The following is a 26348-nucleotide window of genomic DNA, read 5'->3' as shown; positions in this document are numbered from 1 at the left end:
TTTTCCAAAAGGGCTGCCCCAGGCAGCCCCCTGGTTCCCCCACACTCACCTCAGCAGCAACCCTGTCTACTGAATTAAATGAAGCTCAGATAACTGGGGTGTCATAGCTGGAAACCTTAAAAGGAAAAAAAAGAAAAAAAAAAGATGGCCCTTCAGTTATAGTTATCTACCCCAAAGTTCAACATCTGGTGTCGTTAGCAGTTTTTCCTTAAGGTTTTTTTGTTGATTTGATAACTTCAAAAAATCTCCACTTTAGGTTCAGTCTTTGTGTGAATGGTTGTTTTTCCTTACTGAGAAACTAGAAAAGCGGCTACTGAGATGGATTTTGGTAGCACCTTTACTTAATTGGATGCTTCTTGAAATCAGATGAAGCAATAGATAAGAGTCATTTAAAAAGTTTAAAGTGTGATATCAGGGCTCAAAACCTGTGACTCCCCTACCAGGGTGATTATTTGTCAATACTCGTTGACACCTCCAGGTCACTACCATCACCACCCTCCCGACTGCCCCAACACCACCCACACACACCTCCTCCCCCTCTCCCCTCTCTCCTCTCCCTCCTGGTGAGTCATGTTGCTATGTTGGTCTCATATCATTCATACGGTACACCCTTACTAGTTTAAATTTTTCCCTACATTTATGGGCATGTACCACTTTTTCATCCCCAGTGATCTTTGCTTCAGTTCCCTCTTTACCAGTTTTGTCAGAGGTTAGTCTATTTTACTCATCTTTTTAAAGAACCAGTATTTTATTGATTTGATCATCTCTTTAATGTCTAATTCTTTTGTGTTCTTTATTATTTGCTGTTTTATGTTTTCTTTGGGTTTACTTTTTGTTCCATTTATAATTTATTGACTTAACTCATAAATTTCCAATCTTTTTTCCCTTAATATATCCATGTAAAGCTATACATTGCCTTTTAAGTATTACTTTACCCACATCCCACAAATATTTATATATAGTGTTTTCATTGTCATTCATTTCTAAGTAATCTTCAGTTTCAATTGGGATTTCTTTTTTGACCCATGAATCATTTAGAAGTGTTTTTGTTTGCATATACTCAGTGGTGGTGTGTTATCTTGTGATTGTTGTCTTCTTTTTGTGCACCATGGCCAGAGGGCATGGTTGATATAATATCAACCAAAATAACAAACACCTTTGTTATTTGTTGAAATGCCATTACTACTCTGTGGGTTTTTTTTCAGTATACTCTCTTTGCTTAAAAGGAATGTGATTCTCTAATTGTTGAATGAAGTGTCCTTTTTACATCCTTTAGGTCAAATTTGTTAATTTCATTACTTAAATATTTTGTGTCCTTACTAATTTTCTAGCAACTTTATCAGTTACTGAGAGAGCTGTGTTAAAGTCTCCCACTATTAGTGTGGTTTTGCATCTCCTTGTGATTTTGCCACTATTTAAAGTGGTGATGTTAGGTGCTTATGTCAAAATGCTATATCTTCATTTTAAAAGGTTTCTTTTTTATCTTTATGTAGTGACTCTCTTTACCTCTAATATATTTTGTTTTAAATTTTATTTTTGTCTGATATTGATATACCTATGCGATATTTCTTTGGTTAGTATTTGTCTGCCATATGTTTTCCTGCCCCTTTGTTTTCATTATTTCTGTGTTCTTGTTTTAAATGAATCTCTGCATTTTGCTTTTGATGTCTTTAATTTTATCTGACTCTCTTTTAATTCATTAGTTTAATCATTTATATTTATTGCTTATTGATACACCTAAATTTTTTTTCTACTCTTCTGTTTTGTACTTTTCTCTCTACAATGCTTTTCTGACGTCTTTTTTCTCCTTTCTTTACTCTATTAGATTGATTTTTTTTCTCTTTTTAGTCTTCCCATTGGTTTAGATACTGTATTCTATTTCTAGGCTTGTGATGGTTATCCCCAAGTTTTAACTTAATTTCGCAAAGCCTAAGGTCAATCACTAAATATACCCACTTCCTGACAATACTCAGCTTTAGGTTCAGTCTCTTAACCTTTGTATTAGGTAGAGTTGGCTTTAACTGCACGTGATTAAAATAAGCAACAGCTTAAATATGACAGCAGGACACTCCCCACACATACAAAGACAGGCAGGATATATCCCAGATTAGCTGGCAGTTCCTTTCTAGTCAAGGGGCATTTGAGCTCTAGCCAACAGGAATGAGGAAGAGTGGTCAAAACACTCCTCTGTTTAAGGACAGATCTGTGGATCAGCACACAGTTTACAGGCTTACATGGCATTGGCCAACAACTAGCTGCAAGGGAGGCTGGGCATGCAGTTGCTTTGCTGGATGACACTGTTCCTTTGTGTGTGTGTATGTGTGTATTTGTGTGTGCTTTCCCATTGTGTTTTTTTTTAATTTATTTATTTTTTAATTGAAGGATAATTGCTTTATAGAATTTTGTTGGTTTCTGCCAGACATCAACTCTGTTCCTTATTAAAATCAGGATTCATATCACTAAGGAAGAAGGGGGAATGGATATTGACAGGCAGCTAGCAGCCTCAACCACAACTTCACTCCACCGAATATAAGGACCTTAAGAATTTCTAATCAGTCCCTTCTTCTTTCATGTCCAGGATTTCATTGGCATCTTGTTTTTAGGTCTTCACAGTTAGTCATTACTCTCGCTCTCATTTTGCATAATCAATACCTGTTGATATTTATCCATGTGTTTACCAGTTATGTGTTCCTATTCCTGTTGCACCCTACTTCCTCCTCCTGAAGTTTCTTTTCCTTTTGGAAGTATATTAAGAGTTCTGTCATTTATTCTAGGATTGTCTTCACTTTGCCCTTTTTTATGGGGGGGAGGGTGGGGGCTGCACTTCACAGCTTGTAGGATCTTAGTTCCTGAACCAGGGATTAAACCCAGTCCTCAGCAGTGAAAGCTCAAAATTCTAACCACTGGACTTCCAGGGAACTTCTGCCCTAACTCTTGATTGTTAGTTCAATTGGATTTAAGAATTTAGATTGACAGTTTCCCCAGAGCCTTGAAGATAGTCTGTTGTCATCTGGCTTCTTTATGCTGCTGCTACTGCTAAGTCGCTTTAGTCATGTCTGACTCTTGTGCGACCCCATGGACAGCAGCCCACCAGGCTCCTCTGTCCACAGAATTCTCCAGGCAGTTCTCCAAAAATTCTCCGCTGGAGTGGAGACTCCACTGCCTTTTCCTTCTCCAGGTTTCTCCACTAGCTGGTGAGAATCTGCTGGCTGCCCAGTTGCCATGGTCTTTCTCTCTGGGAGCTTTTAAAATCTCTGTTCCTGGTATTCTCCAGTTTCCCTACAATTTGTCTAGGTATGGATTTCTTTATAGTTATTCTACCTGGAGATCATTTTGATTTTTGAATCTGAAAATTCATATCTTTCATCAGTTCTCAAAATTTTCAGATGTTGTCTCTTTGAATATTTCCCATCTGCCACTGTGTCTCGTCTCTTCTCATTCTTTCCTCAGGGTCTTTCTCTTTCACGTTAAAAAATTATTTTTTTTTTTATCTCTCAGTACTGAGTAGTGCTTTGGATAATTTTCTCAGACCATTCTTCCAGCTTGCTAAGTCTCTCCTCAGCTATATTCAGCCTGCTGTCTGGCTCATCTATGGAGAGTTTCTCTTTTTTTTTTTTCACATAGAAATGTGTTATTTCTATAAGTTATATTTGATTCTTTTTCAAATCTCTCCTCTTTTTCATAATATCTTGTTCTTAGTGTTTCAACTTCTTTTATGTCTTTAGTCCTTTCAATTGTACATTGTTTTGCATTTTCTTTCCAATTATTTTTCTATCACCTTGGTTCTAATCTTCCTGTGTGTTGTGTCTGCTCACTCTTGTCCATGGGTAATTGTTTCCTCACGTGTTTTGGAATTTTTATTGTAAGCTCATACTGAATGGGGCTTATTGCTGTGGAAATGATTGCATTCCACAAGTACTGCCTCAGAATGTTTTTTCATTTGCTCCTGAGAGATACTCCAGAGTACTGCTGGATCAGTATCAATGTTATGTTAGGTTAATCAGCCTTGTGTTCTCAGACCAGAGCAGCGGTACATAGGACCCCAAAGTGCACAAGGCTCAGAGTCACCTTACATAGCATCCCCTTTGCTGATGGGCAGACTTTCTGGCTTACCCTTTCTGCAGTCCCAGCTTCACTCAGGGTCCCAGGCCAGCTCCCCAGCTGGACCTTGTCTCCTGTTTCCACTTAGCATTTCACACTTTCCAGGTACTGCATTCCTTGAACCCATAGCTTCCCTTAGGGCCACAAGAGTCGAGACTCGCACCCTTACTGAAGAGGTTTTCCGTTTCCTCTTCGTTTTTGGCACTTGCAGATTTCCTTTCCTACAAATTCATCTGTTACAGTTTTGGTAAAATGTTCCTTGCCTGGGAGTTTGTAGAGGGAGGACTTTTAGGCTCAGTCTCTCCCCATCTCTTTCATTCTCTCACTGTCAGAATCAGCCCATTCTGTTTTGTTCAACAAGCTTACTGAGCGCCCCAGTCTGTGCCAGAAATTGTGATGGAACTTACTGTCTCTTCCCTCCTCTCTGCATGCTCACATACCCGCATATGCACACACACACACCCACATATGCACACACACACACTGAGAGCCAAGGTCTCAGAGTTTAAACATCAAATCTCAAAAGGTAAGAACAAAGAGGACAGGAGGGAACCATCCTTCTGAGCGTTGTGTCTGTAAACCTCCACCACCACACAGCCCATCACACCAAAAGACAAACCCTGAACATCCAGATGCCTGTAATTGGCCCCCCTGTTCACTGCTTAGACCTGCTGCAGACTCAGCCTCTCAGATGGGAGGCCTCAGCATTATTGGAGCAAGAACCCCACTCTCCCTCTGGCATCCTCACGTCCTGACTTCTCTGGGTGTCTGCTCAGCCCGAGACTGACTGGAATAGCCAGCGTGCTCTCTACTCTTCCCGCCCACCCATCTTGTCTGAGTTCTCTGCAGGGCAGCCACCACAGCCCCTCTAGATGGGCAGGGGGCACCCTTCTGCCACCCACATGGATCCACTTCCTCCAACATAAACTCCTGGGTGCTGGCACCCCCCACCTCTCCCTTCACAGTGGCCCACTGCAATTTCCTTGTGCCCTCTCCTGTACCACACTGCTCTGGTCCCGGGGCTCCCCTGTCAGCATAGGCCCTCTAGAATGACTGGCAGAGCCTCTGGAAACACCTTGCCCTCTCGATGGGCCATTTCCTGGCCAATTACTCTGTGTAGGAACACATGGATCTGCTCAGGTGAGAGCAGATCTCACTTTGACCCCCTTAGGTGCCTCATGTACAGTCTAGGGTGGCTAGAGGTAAGCAATTTGTTGCTAATAATTGAATATTTGGGAAGAAACATCTATTTCCGTGGTATTTGTAAAGAATAAACTTAGGAAGGGTGATTGAAATGGCATGTCACAGCTGAGGACCATTTCTTCGTTTCAAAGAAAATTAAAGGCTAGAAGGGAACCCGCACCCCAACTTTAGGAATCAGAGGCTGAGAAAAGCAGTCTCAGGACCAACGCCTTGCCTCTGGGAGCTCTGCAGCAGGGCGTTGGCCCAGGTAAGCCAGGCTAGGCAGACAGATTCCGCACGAGCTGACACAGGGCTCACACCTTCATCGCACTACCGCTCCCCCAGGTGTATCTACATGGAAGCCTGGCAGTCTCCCATCAAGCTACTCTGTGTGTGTCTGGGAAGCCCTGTCTGCAGACAGGCAGTTTCCTACCCCAGCCCGGAGGCAGAGGGAGCAGAGATATTCCGTAGGGTGACAAGACCAACCAGCAGCCTCCCCGTGTTCAAACCCAGCTGAGAAATAAGACTCAGGAATACTCTCCTTGTATGCAGTCTGAGTCACAGGCTGTGCTGGTGTGCAGGGCCTTGCTGGGAATTTCCCACGGAGCCCCGTCAGAGGTGAACGGCAGTCCAGAGCCTGCCTGGGAGCTCACCAGAAGAGGGCAGGCCAGAACCCAGCCCCCCTGTGGGCAGGAGAGCCCCCCGGGCTGGGCCTGCTGCATACTTCCTGCCAGCCTGACTCTTCCTCCTCCTCCCTGGGGACAGGGCAGAGAAGTGTAATGACAACACAAGTCCCTCCATGTGGGATGATAAAGGGAAGGGGATGGAGGTGCCCTGGAGTATTTTCTCTTCTATAAGTGAGGCCATCGTGGCCCTTCCCAAGCCTCCATGACTCCTGCGCTGGCGAGAGGAGGCCCACTGACTCTCAGGCCAGGGCCCCTTGCCTTACCCAACATGGGGGCAGATGCAAGAGTTGCTCTGGTGGTGCCTCAGCTTCTCCTGCTGAGTCAGTCCTGGGGCGCCTCCCCACACCCCCTACTGCAGCCTCAGTCCTGGCCACCTTCCTCCCAGACACCCCCTGTTGATTAGCCCAGGCACACCCACCCTGGAAGGAAGCGGACCCTCAGGATGAGCGTGACTTATTATCTCATGTACAGTAATTAATATTAGGGACTTCCCCGGGGGTCCAGTGGTTAAGACATCACCTCCCAGTGCGGGGGTGCAGGTTCAGCCCCTGGTCAGGGAGCTAAGATCCTGCATGCCTCATGGCTGAAACACCAGAACATGAAACAGAAGTAATACTGTAACAAATTAAGTAATGACTTTAAAAATGGTCCACATAAAAAAAAATTCTTTAAAAAAAATTAATATTATATAGGCTTGCCCACTGCCCTGCCCTTGTCAGCAGTTTAGCAGACATTGGACAGTCTCTGCCTTTTTCCAAAAATTGTTTAACTTCTCTAATCTGCAGTTGTCTCCAGGATAAGGAAGGATTAGATTGCTAGTTTTGAATCTTTAGCAGTGCACTGCTTTTATTGTGTAAAATTAATGCAGGATCTCATTATTAATATAGGGGGAAGGTAGCTTTTTTTTTTTTTTTTAGCATGAGTGTGTTAGTATTCATTAAAGGCACCTCATAAAGGCATGAGACCTCTCTTGAAGGACACAAAAATCTGAGAGCTTGGGTCATAGGTGATGGTTGCAGTCTAGTATCTGCATCAGCATCCCACTTATCTCTGACACTGTCTCAGGAGCCTCCTATCAAGGAAATCCAGACTCCCCCCGACTGTCCTCTCAGCTTAGACATCCTTTAAACCCATGTAGAAGCTTGAAAAAGGAATAGCAGAAAAGTTTTAGACTTTAGTTGCTGACAGTAGCTAGCTGCTATTCATATGAATTGCTTGCAGCAAGCCTACAGGCCTATAGGAGCTGACACCACTGGAAGGCTTGGCCCACACCCCGGCTGGGCATCGTGCCCCTGGCCCCTGGGCTGACGTGCTCTGTAGGTCCTGGCTCCAGTAAGTAAGCATCACAGCCCTGAGTTCTTTTAGGTGCCCAGTGCACCACCCCGGCCTTCCTAGGCATCAGCGCATATCTTAGCAGTCAGTAATATGCACCGATCTAACAAGATCTAACAAGACCACCTGTCCGAAGAGCTGTAGAAGATCAGTTACCATCACAGTGTTGGGTAACACACTGCCAGTATTCCAGGTAGCATTTAAGAGTTGAAGATAGTTGAGTGTATATGTTATTTTTAATTAGTTTTTTAAAAACAAATATAGCTTAAAATATCTTAATGATTTGAATCAAACTGTGGAAACCCCAACACAGCTCACCGCCTATGGCCCTGCTGGTCCCTGAGGTCCCATCCCCTCCCACCACTTCTCCATACTTGAAGGGACTGAAGTGTTACCCCTGCCATGAGGGCTGGATCCTGAAGGAACATGCAGAGAGCCTTCACGTAAGGCCGGCAAGCTCAGTGCAGAAAGGTGAAGTGATGGGCAGTGCATTGACCATAGCGCCCCTCTGGCCTCTCAGATCACCTCTTAGAGGGCCTGCCTAATGCCTGGACTGGTCCTGTGGCTCATGTTGGACTCTCTTTATTTTGGACTTAACTGGAGTGTACCTGGGCTGGGCTGGCTTTTGGTGGGAGGAGAGGGGGTGGTTTACTTGCTTGAACTGACTCATGGATTTTTGGCGTTCTGCCCCATGCAGCATTACTGGGCCAGGAGGTGCCTGGTGGCCTGGGGCTCCTCCAGAGAGAGAAAAGCCCTATGATCCAGGGAGTCCAGAGCAGCCTCAGCTTGTGGAGCCTTCTCCCCAGGCCTGCCCACCCAACCTGCTGCACTTCCCAACGTAGCACCAGGGTCCTGGGAGGCAGTGTAATGGACCCGTCAGCCCAGCTAACTTCTCCTGGTGGTTCCTCAGTGATCAGCACTGCATGTTCTTGAGGCTTCCAGTCTCGTGCTAGGATAAGGTGGGCTCAAATGTTGATAACACACAGCAGAACAAGTGTGTGCACTTGTTCCGGAAGAGATGGCGCCCCTCGAGAGGAGACGAATAAAGACCTCAAAGAGTAGATCTTAGGTGTGGGGTGCAATCTGCTGCCAGGCATCCTGTTTATTATCTCCGCCCTTATCTCTAGGGGGGCACTTCCCTGATAGCTCAGTTGGTGAAGAATCCACCTGCAATGCAGGAGATCCCAGTTCAATTCCTAGATTGGGAAGATCCGCTGGAGAAGGGACAGGCTACCCACTCTGGTATTCTTGGGCTTCCCTTGTGGCTCAGCTGGTAAACAATCTGCCTGCAATGAGGGAGACCTGGGTTTGATCCCTGGGTTAGGATGATCCCCTAGAGAAGGGAAAGGCTACCCACTCCAGTATTCTGGCCTGGAGAATGCCATGGACTGTATAGTCTGTGAGGTCACAAAGAGTCGGACATGACTGAGTGACTTTAACTTTCACTTTTCACTTTATCTCTAGCGTGTGGTCTCTGTAGCTCTGGAAAATTTCTTCCAGATCCCAGGTCTTCATTTTCCTGCTTCCCTAGAATCTAGACCCAAAGAGAAGAAACAGAAAACTGGGTAGGCTGGGGTTGTCACATAGACCCCGGTGCCTGCTCTGAGGGCTGGCTGTCCTGCAGAGTGGGTGCCACCATCCCCCAGCCCTGGTACTGATGAGGAAGGACAGTGTGATGGCTGAGGACACGGGCTCCAGAGACAGGGCCACATTCAAGCACCCTGGTCCTGGACAGAGTCCTTAGTCTTTCTGTGCCTTAGCTTACCCGTCTATAGAACGGGCTTAATGTAATACTCAGTAGACTTGCTGAGTAATAAAGAAATTACTTGATGAGAAGTGCCTGATACAACTTCAATTGGGGAGGACACTGTTTGCCTTTTTTGCCACCGTCTTTTTAGTTTGTCAGTTAAAAACTACCAGTTAAGTCCATGGAATTCTCCAGGCCAGAATACCGGAGTAGGTACCTTTCCCTTCTCCAGGGGATCTTCCCAACCCAGGGATCAAACCCAGGTCTCCTGCACTGCAGGCAGATTCTTTACCAACTGAGCTATCAGGGAAGCCCCAGTTAAAAATAATATACCATAAAAATGAACAGGCACAGAATTTATTATCCCATTCCTACACATAAAGCCTGGGTTGTTATAGGAGGTGGAGGGAACACAGTACCTCCTTTGATAACTTATTCAAGGGGTTAATAAGATACATAATGATAAAAAATAATTTTGTACCATATATTCTTTAAAAGGGTAGGAATTTAAAACTCACTGTGCCCAACCTCAGTGAGCAGAGGAGTGTGGTGTCCTTGTGGTGGAACACCGTCCTGGGTTCAGCCTTTAGCTCTGCCACTTTCTAGCTCTGTGACCTTAGCTCAGCTCACATCTATTGGCATCTCGGTCTCCTTTGTAAACAGTGTGCTGGGTGGTTTCAGGGCCATTTTAGGCAACCGAGGCCTGGCCCCCAGCAGGGGCTCGGTGACGAGATGTGGGCAGAGAGGACAGGCAGGTCACTGTTTCCCGCCACAGGACGTTAGTCCCTTCAGTCGTGGCTGACTCTTGCGGCCCCATGAACTGTAACCCGCCAGGCTCCTCTGTCCATGGGATTCCCCAGGCAAGAATGCTGGAGTGGGTTGCCATTCCCTTCTCCAGGGGATCTTCCTGACCCAGGTATGGAACCCGGGCCTCCCATATTGCAGGCAGATTCTCTACCTGCCACAGTCCCATGGCTAATGGAGGACCTGCTGCCTGCCAGCACTGCGGCAGAGCGGCAGCCGCACCAGCAAGTCATTACGTGATTCACATGCACAGAGTTCTCTAGGAAGTTATGCAAGAGAAGAAAGTGTGGAGACCCCAGTGGGGTAAATTCCTATTTGGGAAGAAATTCGAAGCCCAACTGATGTCAGAGAGCAAAGTGTCAGTGAATGAGCACTGGCCTGGGAGTCCAGACATGTCAGCCTCAGGCCGCCCTTCACCGCAGCACGTTTGAAACATCCACCTTGTGCCCATGTGGTGGGCACCCAGACCCCTCCTCTCCCTGTCCCCTCTGGCAGAAGCATGGAGTGCTGTCCATAGGGGGAGGGTCATGCTGTTAGTCGTCAGGAAAGCGTCTCATCACAATGACACAAGTGGGCAAAAATTTAGGACGTCATTACAAAAGTCAAGGCCCAAACTCTAGCGAAGCCCTGGACGCTAGTGCCCAGGTGGAGGAGGGTGTGCTGGACACGCTTTGTGCTCTGGTTCCTCTTCGCAAGTTACTGCCAGAGCACCATCTGCCTGGTGGTGGGAGGTCTGCACCCGGCGACCCGCTGGCTTTGTTTGTCGTTGACCCGTCGTTCACCCTCCACTGTGCCCCACCTTGGGATCCACCCTACCTCTCGCGGTCCCATCCTCTCCCCTTCATTATGCCTCCATCTTCTGTGGCGGAGTTTGTGGTCCGTTTTACCTCAGCCCTCACCGGTTTAATGGTTGCAGTTGGCCCTGAGAGAATCCGGGAAATGAGAGTGGCTCCCACTGCCTGGTACGGAGGCCAGTGAGCTTGTCCGGGGCTCCAGCCTGCAGAGTGACCGCTCACACACACACACGTGTGGGCAGCAGAAGCCTGGGTGTCTGGAGCGGTCACCGTGGGTGGAAGATGCTCTTGACAAGCGGCATGTGGGTGTTCTGGCAGCAGGGGGGTGGGCCACGCCATGCTCCTGTTGATCCTGGTAGCCTGAGGGAGCTGGAGAGCTTGTCCACATCTGCGTTACTCTGCCTGGGAGAGGGGGTCGGTGTGTGCATTTACCCAGGTACTGAAGAGGGTGTGGCTGCAGCTGCAGGGGGCCACACAGAAACCCCAGGAGGGGCCTGTGAGGGCAGCTGTTGTCGGTGTCGGAGAGCATGCGGTCCTGAGCATGGCATTTGGTGTTCAGAGACCCAGGCGGTGCTTCCAGCCCAGCCCTCACTTCCATGACTTCACACCGGTCCCTGAGTGTCTGTTTCCTCATCTGCCAGGTGGCCATGTGCACCTCCGCAGTGAGCATGGGGATCCGGTGGGAGAATCGGGACTAAGCTCTTGGCAAGGCCTGGCACACAGCACTCAGTCCAGAGTGCTGGACTCGGTATTAACCAGTGTGCAGTTTCCATCCCGTCTCCAGGCTTCTGGTGGTTGCAGGCACCTGCTCGAACCTGTCAGGAGCTACCTAGGAACTGAGGCCCCTCAGGGTGGCAGAGTGATCATGCTTTTTCCCAGCATCGTCCATCAGCTTTTGTTTGTTCATTAAACTCGTGAGGAATACCTGCTTTGTGCATGTCTGGGAGTGGAGGGGCGTCTGCTACATGGTAGGGAGGAGGGTCACAGGGGCTGGGTTCCAGCCCTGAGAATGTACCAGAGGAGCGACCAGAAGCCCTAGCACTTAACGAGTCGTGTTCCCTCCCCAGGGCTGTGTCCTCCTCTGTAAAATGGCTTATGGTATACTTACCCTGCTTCCCGCCCAGGGCTGATGGGAGGGGGAGTCAAGTAAGAGTGACCTACCACCCTGACACCCCTCTCCCAGGGGTCAGGACCTGCAGTCTCAGTCCCCTCTGCTCAGACAGGCCTGAATCCCGTGGCAGAAATCAGGCAAGGGGGAGCTGACTCTCGACGTCTGCCTACCCCAAGTCAGCCCAGGAGGAGCCCCAGACAGTTGGTTTGGGTTTCAGAGACTTGTGATCCAGTCACAGCTCTGGGAGCCGAGGCAGGTCAACCGTGAGCCTGTGGCCTGTTTCCTCATCTGCAAAGTGGAGGTTATCATGCCCACCTGTGTGATTTAGCGCCTCCACCCCTGACCTTGAGGTACCCACGGACCCTGTAGGCAGAAAGGCCCCCAGACTGTCATGATCTCTAGCGTTCCCAGTGCCTTCCCAGCTCCGGTTTCCTTCTGTCCGACTCTCCATCCTCTCACTCCCCACGTACTGGCTTTCTCGGCGCGTCCAGTCACGTGGTGGGCCAGGCAGTCTCCAGTTCCCAAGCCACAGCCCAGGCTCCCTGGAGAGGCTTGGGTCTCCCCTCCGTCTCTGTGTCTCTCCTTTCTTCCTCCCTCTGTGATTCCCCTTCTTATCCATACCCCAAACCCATCAGCAGTAGCTGGGGACAAAACCGCTTGCCCCAGTCACCCGTGCAGGGTGGTGTAAAGCCCCAGGGGTACCCAGGAGATAGGAGTCCCGTCCCAGCCAGGGGGTGGGGGAGGGGAGGAAGGGGGCAGAATCTCCACCAAAGCGGTGGGTGCCCACCCTCTCCTAGGTCCCCCTCTCGGGACACCTGGCGGAATGCTTCCTGCAGCGCAGCCCTCAGCCTTGCTGTAACTGGAAGAACGCTCCCCTCTCCCCTCCTACGGTTCCGCTCTGCTTGCTCCTGAACAGATGATCGCAGAGATGCAGCATATGGCCCCCAAAGTCACCCGGCATTCTGGGAAAGTGACACTGTGCCACCCCGGGCTGCAGGGGAGGGGCCCATGGGCTCTTGAGCACAGCGTCCCCCTTTGTTCTTCAGAAGGGCACAAGGTCACCTCCTCCGAGCCTCCTGAAAAGGCTCGCTGACCTCAGGAAGAATTCCTTCTATCTGGGCGCTGATTTAGGCAGGCATACGTGAGGTGGGATTATATATATGGGCAGGGGCACATATGAGGTGGGATTATATATATGGGCAAGGGGACATATGAGGTGGGACTATATATATGGGCAGGGGGACATATGAGGTGGGATTATATATATGGGCAAGGGGGATTATATATATGGGCAGGGGCACATATGAGGTGGGATTATATATATGGGCAAGGGGACATATGAAGTGGGATTATATATATGGGCAAGGGGACATATGAGGTGGGACTATATATATGGGCAGGGGGACATATGAGGTGGGATTATATATATGGGCAAGGGGACATATGAGGTAGGATTATATATATGGGCAAGGGGACACATGAGGTGGGATTATATATATGGGCAAGGGGGATTATATATATGGGCAGGGGCACATATGAGGTGGGACTATATATATGGGCAAGGGGACATATGACGTGGGATTATATATATGGGCAAGGGGGATTATATATATGGGCAAGGGCACATATGAGGTGGGATTATATATATGGGCAAGGGGACATATGAGAGCGACGAGGGAGTCCCCCCTGAGCTCTCCTGCCTCAGCCCCCGCTCAGGTTTGTGCAGCCTGGGGGGATGCTCACCCAGCCTGACCTTCCACCCCCTTCCCCAGCTGCAGTCTGCAGGGGCATCTGCTCCCTTGGGGGGCCCTGCAGGTGTGTTGGGAGCCACAGGCAGCTCCCAGGAGGTGCCAGGCAGGGCTGCAGGCCCAGCTCCACTGTGGTCTTGGTGAGCCTCTACCCTGGGTGGGGTGCCCTTGGCACCCTCTAAGCCGAGCTCCCTCCCCGCCTGCACCTTAGACACTGTTCCCTGGGCCTCTGAGCTGGCCCCACACGGGGTGCTCCACGGATGGGTTTTCCTGCCCAAACTGGGAAAACTGGGTAAGGGACATGGTGTCAGCCCAGGGTGAGGAAGCCTGCATGTTCTTCTTACTGTCCCTTGGTCCCAGGGCTGACCAAGCAGCCGCCTTCCCTCCCCCAGCCTGGTCTTTGACTGCTCCTACAGACAAGGGATCCGGGCAAGCCCCGACCCAGTGCCTCCTGATGAGCTCACAGGGAAAGCTGCCTGGAAAGCCCAGCCTGGTGGGGGGTGGGGAGGGCGCCTAAGAAGGGTGCAGAACAAGAGGGAGCGGGGCAGCTGGAGCTGGAGAGCTGAAGCCAGAGGGAGGAAAGGAGCTGGGGGGAGTGGGAGCCCCCCATTCTCTCTGCTCACCCAGTGGCTCCCTGAGTCTCGAGCTGCAGAGTTTGGTAGGGGAGGACACTGCCGTGTGAGCACTGCTTAACAGACAAGCGCTTGGGGGAGAGGAGAAGGCTTTGCAGTCTTCCTTTCACCCGTGGCTGCCCTTGCTTTTTTCTGACCATTCCTGGGACTCCCAAGGAGGCCCTAAGATCGTGAGGAGGGATCTTGTCTCCTGGACAGCAGGGAAGGGACTGACTGTGGCTGAGTAGTTAGAGCCCGAGGCGGCTGTGCTGAGTCCGCTCCCCAGCCCCCAGCTGCTCAACAGGAGCCAGCGCACCCCTCCTGCCCCCGCACCCCGACACTGTGCCTTCCCTCCACTTGGAGACTGCGGCTTGTTCATAGGAGAGCTTGAAACAAAAGAAAGCTGGGCTTGACATAGCCCCTGGCGAGATGATTCTCCGGTTTCTGGGCAGCAACTGGACTGGAACGCTTGCCTGCCAGCTGTTGGGAGTGACGCTGGGCGAGGAACGGCCAGGCTGTGTGGAATTGGGACAGGCTCAGACCCTGGGGGACCTCCCAGGCTGGTTGGAGTTCAAGGAGAAGGTAGAATGTGAGGGTTGCGAGTGCTCCAGACAGGCTCCAGACTGCTCTGCCTTGGGCCTCAGTGATCAAGGCTATGAAATGGGACTGAAGCTGCCCTCACCTCACAGGGCTGTTGAGGAAGGCGGTAAACAGGCGACGTGCAAAGTCCGGGGAATGCCTGTCACAGCTTCCTCCTCTTCCCCACAGGGCCACCCGTTCATCGTGCAGTTCAACGATGGAAATGCCACCGTGGTGTCCATGTGGGTGTGCAGGGCGCTGGAGGAGAGGCGGAGCCAGCAGGGCCCCCCCTGAGGCTGGGTGGACGCTGAGAGCTCAGGACTGGTCACCAAGGGGAAGACCCACCTGTTGCGCCTTCTCCGTTTGCTGTCCGCACCAAAAGAGCTTTGCTGGACTCACCTTCGACACTGCTGGCAGATGGCCTTGCCTAGGGAGCCCTCAAGGGTGGCCCGCCCTGCAGAGCCAGCCCTCGCCCGCCTCGGGTCTGGAAGCCTGACTGGCAGGGTGGGTGGAGGGCTTGGGGCATCAGAAAACGGTGACCCCTACACCCTGGCCCCCTTCCTTCTTCTTAACCGTCTTCTTTGTAAAGGGTCGGGCCCCGTCAGCATCCCTGATGGGAATAAAAGTATTACTTCTTTGTAACTGCCTCCCCCTGTGAGGGCTGTGCTGTGAAGTATCTGTTGCCCCCCCAGGGCTGGGAGCGGGGCAGGGACGGCTGGGGGGTAGGGGGGCAGTGCCAGCCCCTCCCCCAGCGTGCTCCTCCAGTTCTGAGGAGGCTCGCAGACCAACCCATCTGACAGGTAAAAACTGAGGTGTGGCGGTCCCTGAACCAAGTCATCTGGCACGGAGGGGCCAAGCCAGCACCCGTCCTGCGCCATTGCTGGGCTGCACCCAAGGGCCAGGCAGTCCCAGCTCCAACTCCGGCTCCAACACGGTGATCTGAGCTGGAGCCGTGGGTGAAGGAGGCCCAGAGCTGGGAACGGACTGGGGTGGTTCTCAGAGGCCCCCGCTTCCCTCCCACCCCACCCCCGCCACCAGCTCCTCTCACAGCAAGTTGCCCTCACTGCCCTTGACCCCACCCTCAGCACACCTCACTCACCTCAGCTGTTCAGAGCCATCCTGTCAAGTAATCCTCTCAGCCACCCGCCAGGTAAGTGTGTCTTTACAGGAGGCCTCTCCTCCCATTTTACAGGTGAGGAACCGAGGCTCAGAGAGGCTGGGGGTCCGCTCGGAGGTCTCAGAGTTGTAAGAGCCCCCTCCGTCACTCTCCATCCTCCCAGCGCCCTCTGGCGTACCAGGCCATGGCCTTGCTGCCTTTCTCTCTCACACCCCACCACTCGCCCACCTGGAAGTCCTGTTGTCTTTGCTTTCAGAGTATATTGGCTCCACTGCTTCCCATCTCCATCCAAGGCACCACGCCTGGACCAGCACACAGCCCCCTCCCAGGCCCCCTGCTCCCACCTCCCCGGCAGTCTGTTCTCCACACGGCTGCTAGAGGGAGCTAGTTAGAACACTGGCATCATGGCCCTCCCCACCCAGACCCTCCAGAAGCTCCTGTTTGCTCAGAAGACCCAACAGTGGCCTGTGTGACCCTATACGGTCTGTCGCACCCCCCAAGCCCGTTATCTCTGACCTCAGCTCCCATCACCCCCCACTCACTCCACTCCAGCCACCTGGACTCCTTACTAGCCCTTGAACATCCAGGCCCACTCCCCACTGAGGGCCACCACAGAGACACCAAGCTGACCCCCAAAAGTTCATGCTCCCTGTGTAGTGCAGGGCTGTGGGCAAGCTGCTGCCCAGCCCGGGACCCCGTCTCCCAGTCCCCCTTTCGTTAATCAGGGGCCCTGGGGCTAGTGCTCAGCAGTTGAAGCTGATGGCAGGTTGCTTCCTGGCCAAGGAGCTTAAGATGCAGGTGTGCCTTCTGGGCTCCACGGTTTTCCATCCCCTTCTAAATGGACAAGTGACTGTGGTGGGAGGCGGGGAAGGGCTGAGATACAAGCGGAAGGAGCCTGAATCCTTGAATCACTACATGGAGGAATGTGTCACCCCCAGGAACCCTTGCATTGATGACTCTTCAATGAGCTTGGACTAAACTGTTTTGCCTCTATGTTCCTGGCAGCTAGTATTACACCACCTCATACAGGCCTTCGTACCAAGTGCAGGATGTCTTCCCCTCAAGTATATCCACGTGGTTCCCTTCTGTCCCATTCAGGTCTTTGCTCACATGGCATCTCAGTGAGGCCTGGCCTGACCACTCTATTTAAAATTGCAGCCTGCCCACAGCTGCTGCCTGGGACTAGTGTTCTCCTTGCCTGCACCACCGCCCTCCATCGCATTGTTGCAAACACTAATTGTTCTCACTTGTTTTATCTTCCACCTCCTCCCCCCACCACCCTGTCCCCAGTAGAATGTATGGTGCACAAGGGCAGAGATACTGTTTTCTTCACATGGTATCCACTCCACCCCACCCAGTGCCAAGAACCTGGTCTTGCAAGTGCCCAGTAAATGTGGGCTGAGTGGACGGTGGTGGGGCTGTGGTTCCAGCGCTGCTCAGTTCTTTGTCCATGAAGGCTCAGCCTATGTGTGACATCCTTTTGTTTCCTGGGGCAGAGTCGTCATGTTCTTGGTAACACTTTTCAAGGTGGTGCAGGCCTCCAGCTGCCCCTGGGCCTCGGGCAGAGCATTCATCCACTTACCGAGCACCTGCCGCATCCCTGAGGCTGGGAGGTCACAGGATGAGATGAGGCCCGGGCCATCGAGACTGCTGCTCCCCGGGTCAGTGCTCAGGGCGGGGAGAGCTGCACAGAGTACATGCTGTGGAAGGATGCTCCCCAGAGGGACCTGCCCAGCCCAGGACATGAACCAGCCGCCACCCAGACACAAAGGTCATCCTTACTTTGAGACGATGCACCCAGGCAGCCTGTCATCCTCAGATCCCAAGCCCAGGGAGAGAGGGAAGATGAGCGGGAATCCATGTCAGCACTCTACTGAGGGCTTCCATTATCAGCTGTACCATTCACACGAGGTAGGAGCTATTGTGAATGCCCCCATTTTACAGATGGAGAAACCAAAGCAGAGAGGTCCAGAGACTTGCCCAAGGACACCCAGCAAGTGAGTAGCAAGGTATCATTTGGATTCAGAGCCATACTCTCAACCACACACTTAACCGTGGCTCCAGAAGTCAGTTCTGCAAGCACTGCCTACGTAACGTGAGCAGGTGCACACATACCCTGTCCTCTACAATAGTTTGCACACGAACTCTGGTGTGCGAGGATACTGTATCGGTACCTTTGGAATGGGGCCCGGGGATCTGCTCGGTGATCACCCCCCTCCACCCCAACACAACGCCCTCCAGCAGCACTGAGAAACACGTCCTCCAGAGGCTCATCAGAGACTTCCCAGGGGGCGCTAGTGGTAGAGAACCTGCCTGCAATGCAGAGGTAAGAGATGCAGGTTCAATCCCTGGGTCGGGAAGATCCCCTGGAAGAGGGCATGGCAACCTACTCCAGTATTCTTGCCTGGAGAATCCCCATGGACAGTGGAGCCTGGCAAAGGTGGTGTTTTCTGGAACAGGGTGGTCCTCGTGGAGACCCCAGGTCACACTGGGAAGTGGGCCCCGCCCAGGGCTTGGAGTCAAGTCCCCTCAGCAGTCATGGACAGGGGAGCCTGACGGGATTGCAAAGAGTCCGACACAACTGAGTGACTAACGCTTTCACTTCCACTTTTTCAGAGGGCTCTTGGAGGCCCTGGACCAGGAAACCGGCTTTCAGGATGGCCTGGGACAAAGCACGTCTCATTCTGAGCCTCGGTTTCCTCTTCAGTAAATGCAGGAGTTGATCCCACCAAGTCCTGGAGTTCCTCCCAGCCCTAATGTTCCAGAACAAGGCTTCTCACTTTTGGGGGTCATGAATTGCCATGTGCATATCGTCGAAGTGACAGACCCTTGCCCCCAGAATAATGTGCCCCTACACGCACACACCCACAAAGTTTGTCCACACCTTAGAGTTCATGGAGTCATGGAACCCACTCACTCAAGGGCTTCAGGTCTAGACCCTCAGCTTTGGGACAGCCCCCCAGGTCTAAGTTTCTCTCAGTTCAGTGTTGGGAAGATGGGGGCTGGGTAACCCCAAGGGGTTCTTCTCCAAAGACCCCTCTGGCTGGCGGGCAGGGCCACCTTCAACCCATTTAGGTTTGGTCATCCCCCCAGTCACCCTTAGCAGCCCCAAGGCCAAGCTGCCCTTGCCCTGAGGGTCATGGAGGACTGAGGCCGGGGACACAGAGGGACAGGAGTGAGCTCCTGACTCTGCCCAGCTGCCACCTCACCCACCCTCACCCTGCCCCCGCAGCCAACCCCACCCCTCTGTCCAAGCCCCTCTTAAAAGCCCCCTTCCTCTTGGACGCTTCCTTGCCTTTCTCAGGTACAGACTGTGAGCCCGCCGAAGGTCCAATTCATCAGCCTGACACGTGGCACATGGCGGGTGCTCTGAGGTGGGGGAGGCTGGGGTAGAAAGGGTCAGGCCCACACACCCCTCCCCAGGCTCAGTGACACCCATTTGCCTTCTAACCAGAGCCTCCTGGAGACCAGAGCCCTGTGGGACGCCGCCTCGAGTCTCTCAGACTTTCAGGGAAGCCTGGAAGGTGGTGTTTTCTGGGACAGGTTGGTCCTCATGGATACCCCAGGTCACACTGGGAGGTGGGTCCCACCCGGGGCTTGGAGCCAAGTCCCCTCAGCACTCAGCCCCCTGGACCTCCCTTGTCCTGCCCTTCAGGCTTTCCCATCTGGGAAATACGGGGTTACAGGACCCCAGGGCTTTGGAGATCTTCCAAGAAGGAAATGGGAACAGGGAGGAAGGGTGGGACCCTTGTTCCCCAGGTGTGGTCAGACAAAGGTCCTGCAGCCCCAAAGCAGTGTGATCCAGAGCCCAGCCTAGTTGGGGCAAGTCAGGCCAGTGCAAGGTGGGCTGGATGCTGTAGCCTGGCTGAGAAAGCCGTGGGTGCCCTGCCTGCAGGCCAAGAACCAGGGGCCTTGTGCTTGAGCTGAACAGACCTGAAGCTTTGGGGGCAGGAATATGCTTCCTGATCTCTGCACACTTGGGACTGAAGGCCAGAATATTATCTCAAAGCGAGGCCCTGGAATAGTGCCAGGCAGGCAAGCCGGCAGCTCTCCAGACCCCTCTACTGCACAGGTGGGTTAGAAGGGGATGGACGGCTGCTTCCACATGGGCTGGGGAACCCAGAGAGGGCCCAGATACTGCGTCAAAGATGTCTTCCATCCCCACTGACCGCTGCCCACGTTCCCCATGGGAGCTTCATCCTTTAGCTAAATCTGGGCCCTATTAGAATGGGAGCCTGTGTTCACAGTCAGAGTAGAGGGAGGGGAGGGAGGGGGCGACTCGAGTCCTGGCACAGGGGAGGGAAGAGCAGGAAACAACGGGAGCTGGAGAACAAGAGAGGAGCCAGCCCCACGGCCACATAGACCCGGGCAGCCAGCTGGGGCCTGACTCCACCCGTGAGGCCAGGTGCTCTCCCAAGGCTGCCTCCCAGGGACCAGGTTCCAACTTCCACATTGAGGGGTTGCTTTCCCTTCAAGCAGCCGGACACAGCTGAGTCCACCCACAGGTGGGAGGCTGAGAAGGGGAGCAGCTCTGAGGGGCACGTGGAGAAGGCCAACAGCTCGGTGATGTGGGACGGGGTCGGGGGAGGCGGGGTGGTGGGGGGTGGGAGCCTGCACAGGTGGAGGCAGTAAATGGCGCAGGACGCACTCCCCACTCCCCGGGCCAGAGCAGACGGGGATGGGCAGGGTCCGCAGCCCTCGAGGTAGGGCTGGGTTTTGATGCACTTCCTGGCGTTGTCATGAGTCCTTTCCGGGTGGCAGAAGCCATCTCCTGCTCCACCCGAGATGCCCATAAAACCTAAGAGGCAGGCGGGTGTGCCTGGCAATGGGTGGGGCCCCGCAGAGGGCAGCCAGGGAGAATCCCAGAGACAGCCCAGGCTGGCACAAGCCACCAAGATGGATGATGAAGTTGGGCGGGGGGAGCGAGTAGAGCCTGGCCTCGTAATGACAAATTTTCTGCTGAACAACTACAAATATTCGCAGTGACTCTGGACCGAGTCAGAAAAAGACTGTTTCCTCCCTTGGCAGTATCATTTGTCTTGTTTTGAAGCCCTGAGATTGCAGGCACGAACTTATAGACTAAAGTTTGTCTTAATTGCTGTGGTGTCACCACCTCTCTGGCAGATAACAGCACAATGAACGAGTCGATGGGGCTGAGCCCTCCAGGTCCTTCTTCTAAAGTGAGACAAATTTCCCTTCTTTGAGCCCAACAGTCCATCGGCAGCTCTGTCATTTATTTATCTCCCTAACAGTTTGCATTAACTTGCAAGGGATAAAAAGTCTCTCCTGCCCGCAGACTTAGTTAAAAACATCCAGTCGGGCTCTACTGCTGGTTCTTCCTAAGAGTTTGCCCTTTATCTTTTCCCCCTCTGGAGGAAGTGGGGAGTAGGGAGAGCAGTGGGGTGCACTGAGAAAAGCAGGCAGGGTGGAGGAGGGGGGAGTGTGGAGGACCCCTGAGTTTCAGTGTCCAGGTCACTTCAGCTCTTAGAAAGAGGAGAAATAGTGCTGGCTTGCCGTATCAGCTGGGCATGGCACACCGCCTTCACACTCACCTTGTTTGGTCCTCCCAGCACCCCTGCAAGGGTAGGGACATGATTGCCCCACCTCTGTCCCCCACTCCATGTTCCCATCACAAGGGGTGATGCCCTAGCCCTTTTTCTAAAAAAAAGAAAATCGTTCTTTTATTCAGGTGCACCAGGTCTTAATTGCATCATGTGGGGTCTAGTTCCCCAACCAGGGATCAAACTCAGGTCCCTTCCAGGAGCTCAGAGTCTTAGCCACTGGACCACCAGGAAAGTCCCTCTAGTCTTAAATGAGCTGAGCATTTCCTCTGAGCCTTGGCACAGGCTGTTCCCTCAGCCCTGGACACCTTTGCCCACCTCCCCTTTTCTCCTGCCCAACTCCTACTCATCTTCCGAGACTCAGATGAAATGCTCTGGGGAGGCGTTTTCCAACACTCCCCCAGCTCCCCGTCACCACCCAGCCTCGCTGTCTTGTCCTCGTCGGTTTTCCCGCACCGCCTGTCTACCTTGTTCCAGGAAGAGCCCCAGGAAGGCAGGAGCCGGGGCCCTGCCTGACATTCAAGAGATGCTCAAGAAATAGTGGTTAACTAAGTGAAGGGGAGACTGGTGGGGCCAGGGAGCTTCAGAGAAATCACTGACCTGGCCTCTACCACCCCACCATGTGGAAACAAGACCCTGGTTAATACTGGGCAGCAGTGGAGTGCAGATGCTCTTTAATCTCTCTTCTGTTCTGCCTTTTCCTGATATAATGCAACAATCATGTATTATTTGTATAATAAAAATAATTTGTTTAAAGGTAGTTTAAATCTCGTGATCAGCAAGGCAGTGGGAGAGGCAGCATTCAATGTGAGTTTTCTGACACCCAAATCAAGCACTTCTCCACCCATGCCTCCTAGATCCCTTTTTGCCAGTCCTGTGCCAGGGAGGCAGTGGAGTGTAACAATGAGCAACATGGGCTTGGGCTTGCAGCCACACGACCTGGGTTGGAATCCTCACTCCTCCACTGACTCTCTGTGTGACGCTGGGCAGGATGCCTAATCTCTCTGGAAGGACCTCAGTTTCCTCATTGGTAAAATGGGGTCATGACAATGTCCTTCTAAGGGGTTGTTGGTGTCATTATCAAGTCATTCTCCAGGCTGACTGGGACACACACAGAACACTTCCCCAAAGCGCTGGCTTCCTCCCCCATCTCCTCCAGACACCCCTGCCACACTTTCACACAGACCCACACAGCCACTCCTCAGTCCCCATGACTCCCCACCTTTTCATCTGCCGCCCGCCCCCCCTCCAAGTCTGGAGAAGGACAAAGGGTGGGAACATAAGATACATCACCGCCAGCGAGGGCCATGTACATCTGGTGTGAGAGCCTGGCCTGGGCTTGCTGGACTCAATGGCAGTGCCTGTGGGTGACCACACTGCCCCGCACCAGGGTGATCCTCAGCCCACACCCAGGCCTGCCTCAGCTTTTCCAGAAGGTCTGTGCGGCTCGGGGCAGTAGCTCCAAGCTCAGCCTTGGCCACACCCAGGCTCTGGATTCCAGGCTGAGGAGGCCAAGGAGGGGGGCAGAAGCACCCTCACCCAATGCACCCCTGCTCTCATCCATGTGCTGTAATCAAGGTCCCGCACACACCCCAGCTTTGCAGAGCCTCTTTTTGAGAGACATCTGTAGTAGGCACACTATGGGGACAGCCCCCCACTACAAAGATCTTCATTCACATCCTGACCCCAAGAATCCATGAATATACTCACGTGGCTTTAAAGATTATCCTGAAAAGATAAAAGATTATCCTGAATTATCCAGGTCAGCCCAGTGTAATCACAAGGGCAGAGGACCACTTTAGAGAAAGTGGAAGAGGTAGGCAGGAGGGACCAGGCGGAGGCGGAGAGAGCTCTGAATACGCTACACTGCTGCCTTTGAAGATGCAGGAAGGAGCCAAGAGCCAAGGGATGCAGGCAGCCTCTAGAAGCTGGCAAGGATGAGGAAGCCGATTCTCCCTAGAGCCTCCAGGGGGAATGCAGCACCTTGCCAAGGCATTGAATTTAACCCAGAGAAGCCCATTTCCAATTTCTGACCTCCAGTATTATAAAATAATACATTTGTGTTGTTTTAAAACACTGTGGTGATATGGTAGAAATCAGAAACTAAATTTCTCTTCTTCATTTTCCAGCCCAAGCTGTCTCAGATACCTTTAGAACACATCCTTCCATTTGCACATCCTTTTTGTTGACGTTGAGTTGCTAAGTCATGTCCAACACTTTGCGTCCCTATGGACTGTAGGCCGCCAGGCTCCTCTGTCCATGGGGTTCTTCAGGCAAGAATACTGGAGTGGGTTGCCATTTCCCTCTTGAGGGGATCTTCCAGGACCAGGGATTGAACTCACGACTCCTACATGGGCAGGCAGGTTCTTTACCCCTGAGCCACCTGAGAAGTGCATACATTGTTTTACAAAGCCCATATTTCCAGACCTCCATCCTCAGCTGTCCTCCCCACTCACTAGCCTATGCCTGCTCTTCTCCTCTCCCTCCCTCCCTCTCCCCTCCCCCAGCACCGTGTATCCAGCGCCAATAACTCCCATTTTCCAGGAGTCTTATTCCCTTCTCCAGCTCCACTCTCCTCCCCCAACAGAGCTCAGTGCTCTGGTCTCCTTGACCCCTGGAGGGTGACCCTTATAGCGCCTCAGTTATCTCAGTGTCAGGGGCTGGGGACTCCCCTGGGACCTCTGTGAATGCTCCAGCTTGCCCAGCTCAGACTCTGGAGACACTGTTTATTCATCAGATCCTACTCAGCACTTCCTGTGTTCCAGGAGCTGGGGAAACGGTAGGAATCAAGACATGCTAGTCCCGGTACTCTGGGGCCTCAGTTTCCTCAACTGCAAAACAGATGATAATATCTACTGTGCAGGATGATAATATCTACTGTTATTGTGAAGATTAGAAATAGACTGGCTGGGCCCCCTCTCTGGGGAGGCCCCATCTCTCCTGGGGAAGGGAAGATAGCATTCTCCAGGTCAGAAAATCCAGTGGGGTGCCAAGACAAGTTAATGGGGAGAGGATAATATTTTCAACAAGTGGTGCTCTGAAAACTGAATATCCATATGCAAAAGAATAAATTTGGATTCCTACCTCATATCATACACAAAAAAATTAACTGTACACAAAAAATTAACTGTAAGTGAATCAGAGACCAAAATGTAGGAGCTAAAACTATAAGGTTCCTAGAAGAAAATATAAAAGTAAATCTTATGATCTTGGGTTCAGCAAAGCCTCCTCAGTTCTCACACCAAAAGCACAAGTAGCAAAAAATAAAATAGATACATTGGACATCATCAAAATTAAAAACTTTTGTGCTTCAAAAGAAACCATTAGAAAGTGAAAAGACAGCTCACAGGGTGGAAGAAGTTATTTGCAAATCATGTATCTGATAAGGGACTTGTTTCTAGAATATATAAAGAATGTTCTCAATAATAAAAGTACAAATAATCCAGTTGAAAAATGGGCAAAGGATCTGAATAAACATGTCTCAAAAGATGTACAAATAGCTAATAAGCACATGAAAAGGATGTTCAAAACCATGACTCAGCAGATAAATACAAACCAAAACCACAACGGGATACCATTTCACACCCACTAGAATGGATAATAAAAAAGATAGATAATAAAAAGTACTGTCAAAGATGTGGAGGGACCAGAACCCTCATATATCACTGGCAGGAAAGAAAATGGTGCAGTGCTTTGCAAAACCAGTCTGGTGATTCCTTAAAAAAGATTAACATAAAATTACCAGATAACCAGGACTTCCCTGGTGGCTCAGAGGGTAAAGCGTCTGCCTACAATGCAGGAGACCCAGGTTCAATCTCTGGGTCAGGAAGATCTCCTGGAGAAGGAAATGGCAACCCACTCCAGTATTCTTGCCTGGAAAATCCCATGGACAGAGGAGTCTGGTAGGCTACAGTCTATGGGGTCACAAAGAGTCGGACCCCACTGAGTGACTTCACTCACTCACTCACCATATAACCTGACAATTCTATGCTTAGTATGTACCCAAGAGATATATTAAAACATATAGTCACACAAAAACTTGTACATTAGTACAACTTCATTCATAATAGTCAAAAAGTAGACACAATGAAAATATTCATCAGTGGATGAATAAACAAAATGTAGGATATCCATACAATGGAATATTATTTGGCAATAAAAAGGAATGAAGTAATGATAGATGCTGCTGCATAGATGAACCTTAAAAATATACTCAGTAGAAGAAGTCAGACACAAAAGATCACATTTTGTACATTTCCAATTACATGAAAAGTCCAGAACAGGCAAACAGAAAGTAGTAGTTGCCAGGGTCTGGGGGAAGGTGAGAAGATAGCTAATGGGTACAGGATTACTCTTTGGGGTGATGAAAATATTCTTAAATTCATAGTGGTGGGACATCCCTGTTGGTCCAGTGGCTAAGAATCTGTGCTAACAATGCAGGAGGGCCAGGTTCGATCCCTGACCAGGGAACTAGATCCCACATGCTGCAAATGAGGCCTGGCACAGGCAAATAAGTTAAATAACTATTTTTAAAACTTGATGGTGGTGGTAGTGCACAACTCTCTGAAGATATGAAAAAGCACTGAATTGTACACTTTAAATAAGTGAATTGTATGCTATGTGAATGACATCTCAATAAAGCTCAACCTGTCCCAGCAAGCAGACTGAACTCCACCAAGGTGCAGGCGATTGTCCAGAACTGATCTGAGGCTGTCAGGGAAGGGAACTCACAGATGTTGAGCACCTACTCTGTGCCATCTGCTTTGTGCAGGGCTGGGACTGTGAGAAGGATTTTCAGGAGCCCAAGAGTGAATCCCTGCTCACATGGTGCACCCAAGGCACTCAGTCTGGTCCAAGACTGTGCTATGTGCCACACACTCAGCACCTTATTTAATTCTTATGACATATTCATGAGACCCTGAATAGCCCTGACCCGGTAAGGCCAGGAGCTGTTTCACAGATGCAAGTTCAGAGA

At 51.3% G+C, this 26348-nt stretch overlaps 1 protein-coding gene across 6 annotated transcripts in view; it reads left to right on the top strand.

Moving 5' to 3' along the window:
- The window catches only part of MAP2K5 (mitogen-activated protein kinase kinase 5), a 260879-nt gene extending 245542 nt beyond the window's left edge, over positions 1-15337 (top strand). For all 6 annotated transcript variants that reach the window (XM_043919835.1, XM_043919834.1, XM_043919831.1 and 3 more), the window contains one exon: positions 14885-15337. In XM_043919835.1, coding sequence (XP_043775770.1) covers positions 14885-14989 — 105 coding nt within the window. In that variant the 3' untranslated portion in view covers positions 14990-15337. The remainder of the gene's footprint in view (positions 1-14884) is intronic.
- The last annotated feature ends 11011 nt before the right edge of the window (positions 15338-26348 follow it).

This window comes from Cervus elaphus, chromosome 12, assembly GCF_910594005.1.
Source record: "Cervus elaphus chromosome 12, mCerEla1.1, whole genome shotgun sequence".
Classification (NCBI taxonomy): Eukaryota; Metazoa; Chordata; class Mammalia; order Artiodactyla; family Cervidae; genus Cervus; species Cervus elaphus.
This window is presented reverse-complemented; position numbering and strand designations above follow the sequence as displayed.